This window comes from Thamnophis sirtalis, unplaced genomic scaffold (assembly GCF_051295495.1).
Source record: "Thamnophis sirtalis isolate CommonGarterSnake01/CBP01778 unplaced genomic scaffold, rThaSir2_p1.2 scaffold_4, whole genome shotgun sequence".
NCBI lineage: Eukaryota > Metazoa > Chordata > Lepidosauria > Squamata > Natricidae > Thamnophis > Thamnophis sirtalis.
Genome location: NW_028261384.1, coordinates 83,464,284 through 83,473,021, shown reverse-complemented (window position 1 = coordinate 83,473,021; position 8,738 = coordinate 83,464,284). Strand labels below are relative to the sequence as shown.

At 33.3% G+C, this 8,738-nt stretch overlaps 1 protein-coding gene across 4 annotated transcripts in view; it reads left to right on the top strand.

The window, feature by feature from the left end:
- Nucleotides 1-1,632: 1,632 nt before the first annotated feature.
- The window catches only part of TECRL (trans-2,3-enoyl-CoA reductase like), a 69,623-nt gene continuing 62,517 nt past the window's right edge, over nucleotides 1,633-8,738 (top strand). For all 4 annotated transcript variants that reach the window (XR_015696405.1, XR_015696404.1, XM_087713218.1 and 1 more), the window contains exons 1-3: nucleotides 1,633-1,909; nucleotides 3,783-3,834; nucleotides 7,419-7,463. Coding sequence is in view for 2 of the 4 variants with exons in the window: in XM_087713218.1 (XP_087569344.1) it covers nucleotides 1,676-1,909; nucleotides 3,783-3,834; nucleotides 7,419-7,463 (331 nt within the window). In the remaining 2 variants the exon portion in view is untranslated. The remainder of the gene's footprint in view (nucleotides 1,910-3,782; nucleotides 3,835-7,418; nucleotides 7,464-8,738) is intronic.

Genomic DNA, 8,738 nt, shown 5'->3' with positions numbered 1-8,738 from the left:
ACACGCTCCCAGTCTTTTCCTTCTCTGCATCCTCAACTGCTGCTGTGCTGCTGCTGCTGAACAAAATCCACATCATAAAATGGGAATATGGTGGCTTTGCACTTGCAGAGAATAGGTAGGGCTCGGTGGTGGGTTTCTATTATTTTTACTACTGGTTTACTCATGGATGTGCGTGTGCTCGGACATGGAGCCTCGCGCCGCCGCTACTACCAGTTCGCCTGATCCGACCCGAACTGACCGCAACCCACCTCTGGCAGGGCCTATCCTAATAGGTAGGGCCTTCTAACTCTTTTATCTTTTAATCTTTCACTGTTTTCTCTACTACCATTAGGGTTATAGGTCTACAACATCCCCAAGGAAGCCCTTCAACCTTGGCTTTTTTGTCTTGCTTTGGCTTCTCCACTTCTGTCTGGAACAATGTTATTTCATATCAAGAAGAACAAACAGTTCTGATTGCTACATAATCAAGACCATGCATGCTTCAGTTGGATAGGGAATATTTACGCAGTATTTAAACGTACTGCTTAAACTTACTGTAAGTAAGTACATTATTCTAAGTATTACAGATTCATGCAGAATATTAATGTTCATCCCTTCTTCTGTTAAGTGTTGTAAATCTATATCTTCAATATGAACATACAATTATGGAACCATAATTTATTTAGAATATAATATGTCCCTGATTTCAGAGATGGGTTGATAATTTTTTTACTACTGATTTGGGCGCGCTCCAGCCCGCATGTGATGCTTCTGCGCAGAAGCATCCCGGTGGTTGGGCAGAGCCTCCCACTGTCCCTACTATTGGTTTGGCCGATTCGGGCTGATCTGGTAGCAATCCACCTCTGCCTGATATTTTATATGGCACATAAGAAGAAATGCATTCTACTCTGAAAACTGTATTCATTCCAGCTTTGATACCAACAAATGGAAGTGTTGCTTCTACATTTTTTATGCTGGGTCATCCCAGGCTAGATATGCAACAATGAAGTTTGTACTGAAGTTTGAATAGACTGTCTGTATAAAGTGTGTGTATACTTTGACTCCTGTAATATGGAGGGTTTTTTTGTTTTTTGTTTTTGCTTTTAGCATCGGATGACAATATGATGCAATTGAACGGGATGTCATCTACCTACACAAGCATATTTTTAGCTTCGTGGGTTACTTGACAATATGTGGCAGACATTTGGCAGTATTTAACTGTTTGATTGGCATTACAATCTTAGTATAGACTGCTCTGTATTAAGAAACAACTCCCATGTGGGTGACATTTGACTTGCATTTTTAAAACAAGACTGATTTCTATTCCCAGCTTCTATAAATAATAATTTATTCCACTGCATATCAGTCCTGGTTCCTTTATAGCTCTCGGACTTTTTTTTTTTTTAAAAATGGATATGATTGTAATAATTAGAAAGAAAGATAAGAAACTGTGTTGTTTCAAACACTGTGTTTAAAATAAAAACAGTAGTACAGAATATCACAATAGGCAGCTAAATATAGTAATGGATTAGAAAGCTATTGTTTCCAATCCTGCCATATAAACTCAGGCTCTTTAAATGGAATGCCACTTGACCTTTCATCAGCCAGTGTTTGTATTTAAGTGATGCAGGGACAACAGATCACCCATTGTAGGTGTCCAGTGTTGACATGACAGGCCCTTGTATTTCATGCAGTCATGTTCAGGAGACATAAGCCCAGCACTCTTGAGCACAAGAAAGATCTTGCCATCCAGGGATCAGTATTGCCTGCACCTCATAATGACATGAAAAGTTTTTTCAACTTATCCCAGCTTGTACTTACTGCTGGCCACCTAAGACCACTGCCAGTTCTTAGACATTCAAAAATCACTTACGTTGAAGTGGAGATTCTTGATGCCCACAGCAAAAAGCAGATCTGTGTAGTGGATAAGGTAAGTTTTTTAGGTGTATTTTTAACAGACATTGGAGAGTACATGTTTTTTTTAAAAAAAATACAATATTTTGCTGTCTTAAAGATTTTATTTTGCACTGATTTAATAATTTTTCTCCTCAGAAATTGTAAATATTTCTAATTTTTCTGATTCATTAACAGAATGAAATAATACCAATAGGTGATACTTACATTCCAACCATTTTAAAAACATTTTATGTTAAATAAGGCAGACCATAATATTACTTTCATGAAAATTGTCTTTAATGATCCACTGTAATTTTTAAATAGGATTATGAATCAAATAGAGTTAAGCCTCCAAATGTCTACAGATAGGGTTTTTATTATTTTATTTCCATTATTTAAAGGTTACAGGATACCATCTGCAGCAGCTCGCTGGTTCTCAAGAGATGGAGCAAAAGATTTTTCCCTTAGATTTTGACATATACTACTTAAAATGTTTGAGCAAGACTTTTAAATAAGTAATATTTGCTTAATATTACTTCCTTTGCTATGTAGTGCTTATATTTTATATCCAATTCTATTTAACATTTGCTCTTCTGATAGTTTCAGTATTATTGACTTATACTCTATAACTGAGTTTCTGGGAACTGAGTTTCTGAAAAATCATACCCTATTTATACAAAAAACCATCTCATATAATATGCTGCAATATTTTTATACAGAAAAGTAAATTTGCACTGTATTGTAGAATATTCAGAAGTGTTATAAATCCTTAAAGTTACAAATATATAAGGCACAGAATTATTATCTCCAGTCTGCAGAAATTGACAGGATGGTTGGCCTAGAGAATTTCTATGGAAAAATTAATTTATTATCTCAAGTTAATCTCCTTGTGACATAATATTTTTAAACACTGCTCATTTTCTTTTTATGAAACTTATGAGACATGAGTGAGAGTAGTGTATAATAATAAATTTTATATACTGTAGATAGATAGATGATAGATGTATATTGCTAGATATAGTTGTAAGAATGAATGAAACTACTTATCAGTAGTCCAAATGCTTTCAAGAAAACATCCTAATATATTTTGTAGCAGAAGGCCCATTTCCTATGTTAATGTCTAGATGTTTTAAATCTACTTTGGCCCTGTATTATAACACCTATTTGTACACAGAACATTTAATTATCATAACAAATACTGTATGAATATTATGTATATGCATTTGCTCTTATAAGGGGCTGCTGTAATGTCTTAAATGTCAATTCTTTATTTATTTGTCTATTTTTCCTTTATCTCAAGACCTTATGAAAACAAGGATTATTAAAATACTATTTGAGTTTAATCACTGAATAAGTGATTATTGAACATAAGATCAAGTGAGAATTTTTCTGTGTTGAGGACATTTAGATTTCACCAGGTCTTAGGCATTTGTCTGTATTCATTGTGATTGGAACTTGTGACATTTAAAAAAAACATATTTAAACATAGCTTTTTATATTAGTGGAATTATATTGGTGAGCAGATCAAAACATTGTTTAAAAAATCTTCATTCTGAATAATAAAATTGGTGCAGTCTAATCAATTTACCCCATTTTAACAGAATATTTAACAAATATTTAACAAATATTTAACAAATATTTAACAAATATTTAACAAATATTTAACAAATATTTGTAACGGAAAGAAAGAGGCCCTAAAAGTGTCATAAATTGGCTGGTTTTGTCTTCTGTATATGAAACTGCTCAAACCAAACTAAATGGACTTTTGAACTCATCTTGTGCATCTTCTGTCTCTGGATCCTTAAATGTTCAATATTTTATTAGGCATATATATGGAAATACATGTGAGTATATGCATATGTAAACAAACAAACACAATTTTTTATCTTTACCCCCCTTTTTTTCAGATGCCACCATCATCAACACTTCTTGATGTAAAACATAAGTTTCACAAAATATGTAAGCATCTAGTTTTTTTTTTTAATTTAGTCATCAAATTTAGAGACCTTACTTTAAATTAAATTACTATCTTACTATGTGTTTGGACTAAATTCATCAGAGAGTTCAGAGCAAGCTATATAGGTAGAATATTTGCAGATTAAACATGCTTCAGAAAGGGATAGTATAAAGATATCGGGTTATATTATTTCCTTTTTGTGGTGGTAGAATTGCACACTTTTAATTATGTTGGTAAAGATGAGTTAATCAGTAGTGTTGAAAATAAACAATGTGCAACTGCTCTTCTAATATTGTAGCTAATATAACACTTGAATTCTAAATATATTTACCTCTCCAAATATTATTTCTAGCTGAATATATTTCATTCTGCTAATAAGCTCCCTCCAAAACAATGTTGCAGTATGGAGAACTCTTTGTTTTCCCATTACCTATCATTTTTTCATACTTATCTACTTCTATTTCTTCTTCCTTCCTTTTCTATCTTGTTCCTGATTAAATTGTTCACATTACTTGTCCATGATCATTCCCTTTCTGCTTAGCTACTGAGGCTACAACATTGGAAATTATGATTATCAGCAGAGACTAAAGAATCCAATGACATAAGATTGCAGAGTTAAAATGTTAATCACTCCCTTCACTAACACTTTATGCATGTTATTAGTGCAGCATGTCCCTGTTACCTGAAATGAAGCTCTTGTCAGAGATAGAAAAAGCAAGAGCCAAATTATTTTTTTCATAAAACATGAATTTTATTTTTAATATTTCCTGAACTGATATATGGAAAGACTCTTTGCTTGATCTATGCCAGTAATGGTATTCTATTTTCTTCACTACTGATTCGGTAGTGGGAGTGCATGCATGTGTGGAAGGGGTGGTGACGTATGGGTGGGTGGGCCTCGCACCACCATCACTACCAGTTCACCCGAACCGGTGCGAACAGGCAGCATACCACCTGTGATCTTTACCAATTATGATGTGCTGATAATATTCCTTTTTTAAAAAGGATATTGTAGAAGGTATAATTCAGTGTATAGGTGTAGAAGATTTGCACCTAGATTGACTATAAACAGACACTTGCAGTTTTACTCAGTTCTCAGTTTTATTAATCCTTTCTGAGTGCCCTGAGGTGTTTTTTTTTAATAAGCTTTAGGATAGATATGACATTTCTGTCAACTAATTAAAAGTTAGTTGATTAACCGTCCTCCCTTAGACCAGTGTTTTTAAACTTGGCAATGGCTGCCTAGGAAAGTCTGAAAATCGAAGGCCACACGTCTTACGTTTGTCAAATTTGAAAAACACTGCCTTAGACAAATGAACTGAATAATTTCCTGGTTTGCTTTAAATTCAGTTGTGCAATTTGTTTGTGAGACCTTACAGAAAAGGCAGTTTTGGATAGCATGGAGTTCAGAGTACAGGTCATCCAACTCCCAAAGCACTATCTTTAATCATTGACAGTTCCAGAGGAAGATCTTGGGTTGGAAAGGGCCTCTTCCTAAAAATTATTGCCACCAAGAAGAATTATAACTAGGCTAGGTAGGCTTCTCTCATGATCTACCATAGCATGTCAAATTAACATACTTCGGCTGCTTTGAATTAATAATAAAAATTCATTTCTTTTTTACAAAGAAAGAATTCCATTCATTATTCATAGGAAATATATTCCTTAATCTGTTTTCTTATTCCATGTTATAACAATAGATTCAAATTCAGGATAGCTTCAACATAGAAAGACTTGTGCCTTTCATTCTTAGTCATGACGATCCAAATAAGCACCAGCTTTAATTAAATAACCTACCAATTAGGATTAAAAGCATTAATGTATTCATCTTAATAAAAAGAATCCCGATGGCCAGGATTCATATTCAATGTTACAGAGGATAAATTGCAATAGCTTATAAAAGCCAAGCTAGACAAAACATATTACATATTAATGTAAAATGTAAAGCTGCCAATAAATCCATTTGTTAATGATAAATCACCAAATTATTTTCCTATGCTTTGATATATGAATCTAGTAATATCTTTGTATTAATATTTATTTATCTCTTATGAATATAAGTCAATTTCACTATGGCAAAAGACAATTCAGTCAGTAAAATACATCTCATCAATGTCACTGACTTCATTCTGAGGTTCATTTTGAAGCCTAGCCTTCCCATAATAAAATTAATGAACTTCAAGCTTGTTTCATTTTCTTAAGTTGTTCGGTTTGTGCATAAGAAATCAGAAAGAAAAGTTGTCCAGATGGTTTAGCTCATTTCCAGAAACATTTTCCAATTTGGGTAACAAAGAAATACAGAGTTGCCAAGTGATATCATTATCTGTTTTGCAGTAATTCAGAAGTGTTCCTGAGTCTTCTCAGACACTAGATGTTCATCTGTCTTAAAGGACTTTTATTATGACCTTTGCTATTTCCAGACAGAACAACCAGGTTCTGACATTTCTAGATCAATTTTACTTGCAGGGAATGTGTCTGTCTTGGCTGACAATGAAGCATGGTTTTATAGCTTCTGTTCTGGAGATTGAGCTGACATCCTTTCATCTCTCATTTAAATTTCAGTTCATATGTTTTGTGATAATATGAAACACAAGGTCCAAATTAATTTTGAATTAATATGACTTCTAGCAATATTCAATTTTATTCACCCCAAAATAATCTCTGATGAATGTGGTCATTAATTTTCTCTATCTCTCATTAAGAACTGCAGAAAAATACAGAAAAAGAACATACATACCCTAGCATTTTTAAACTCTGAATCAAGTTTAATTCAAAATTATTGGATTTCCAATATGCTGGATGTAAATGTTTTCCAAATCCACCCTTGTTACTGTCAATCCAGACATTGACCTTCTCCTCCTCCTCTCCTGTCTTTACACAATAACAATAACAAAACAACAAATAAGTAGGCAAACGATAGAAAATAAAAAAAGAACCCACATTAGTCTTCATTCTCAAAGTTCCATTTTTTATGGAGTAGGGTCTGCACTGTGAAAGTACAATGTTGCTTTTTTTTTTCATTCTGTCCTTATAACTTCTCCACTAGCAATTGACCATTCCAATAATTTCCAAGAAATTCAAAATTCTGAAGAAGTTTAGATGAAGCATATCTTAACATTATGTTTGGATATTGACATGCATTTTTATCTTAATTTTTCATGACCAAAAAGATATAATTTCTTAATAAACTGGTAATTATTGGGATGATTTTTTTCTTTGTAATTTATCATGATAAAAACAAATAACTTTATATTAATTCAGATTAATAGTTTTAAATATGTTGACATAGTTCAAATTATTCACGACACGAAGCTTATCAAGCAGTTCATGCATTGCTTCCACCTCAATTTTCTGTGCAGTATTGGCAACAATTTGTAAGAACATAAAAATAGCAAAATTCAGTTAGCAGCTGGTCCTCAAAGCAAATTAAATTTATGGATTCCTATAATTAGCAGTGATAATTTGTTAATAGCTCAAATATCCCCTCATACTATAAAAGCAATAGTACTGAAAGCAATATTAAACTTCAGACTAATATTAACAAAGGCCTGGGAGTAAAGTACATTTTTCATTTATTTGAGAACAGGTCCACAATGGTACCCATCTCGGATAGGCCTGCGACTAGAACGCAGTAAGTATTCATTTTCCTTTCAAAATATTTTAAAGTCTCTTTTCCCTGAGGAAAATAATCCATCCCTACATTACTACGTATTGTATAGATTTAGGTACACATATTTTCTGTTGGAAACTCTAAGTACATAAATATATGCTTTGTCAGTACAGCCCTTGGGCTTTCCATAGGAACCTCAAATACTTTTGATAATGAGAGAGGTGTGAAGGAACATATAAAGGAATTTAATTCACTTCTTCATTCTTCATCAAAGTGTTTCATAAATGCAAACCAGGCTGAACAAAGAGAATGCATATCCTTCCTACTGATCTATATAAGTATATTCCATGTTTATGATGATCCTTCCCTCCTAACCTGTATGTGCAAATGTAAAATATGTTACTCTGTCCAATTTCCTTGCTCAAATTAGTAATAGCAAATTGGGAATTATGTGAAAAGACTTCCTGAGAGAACATGACTACCGTAACTATAGTCAAACTAGGAAAATAAAGCATTAGGCAGAAAGTATTAGAAAATATAAGATAAGCAAGAGTTGAGAAAACCTACACAGATGGCAAAGTCAGTATGGGGAATTCACAGTTCAGCAGATTCTTTGCCATGCATATAACACAGAAAGACATGTCCAGAGAGACTAAAAGAAGGAGGAAAATTTGAGTTACAGTAGTACCTCAGAGTTATTACCCAGGTAGAAACTGTTACCAGGGTGACCTTAGTTGCATTGACTCTATAGCACCTCTGAGCCTACTGATAACAAAGGCCAGTGATAATATAGATAACAAGTTAGGAATTTCCTCTGTGTATTTCTTTATCTCTCACTTTCCTGGTTGCTTTTGTCTTCCTAGCACACTTGATATTTGATGCCCTGTCTGATGGTATGTAACTAATAAGAAAATAGGTGGTTTTGCTTGACCAACTTTCCCCTACAATTCCACCATCTTCTTTCCTTTAATAATCCTTCCTTCTGTTAAAGTTACAAAGAACTGCTGCACTAAGTTATTGCTCAGGTTACATTTTTACTCTGGAGAAACACAGTCAGAAAATACTGTGGCTTATTAAAAAGCACCCAAGTAAACACTCTATCCCTGATGCAGAATTACTATATCCTCATGCTAGCATTCATTAGTGATTTAGGGATTGATGGTACATATATTATTTGACAATTTCATTTGGTACTATAGAAAAGCAATTTCATTTGTTAGGCTTTTCTTAGCAGAATTTCTTCCTGCTCATATATGTTAACAGGGAAATATTGTTCAAAATGTAATTGTTTCCTTT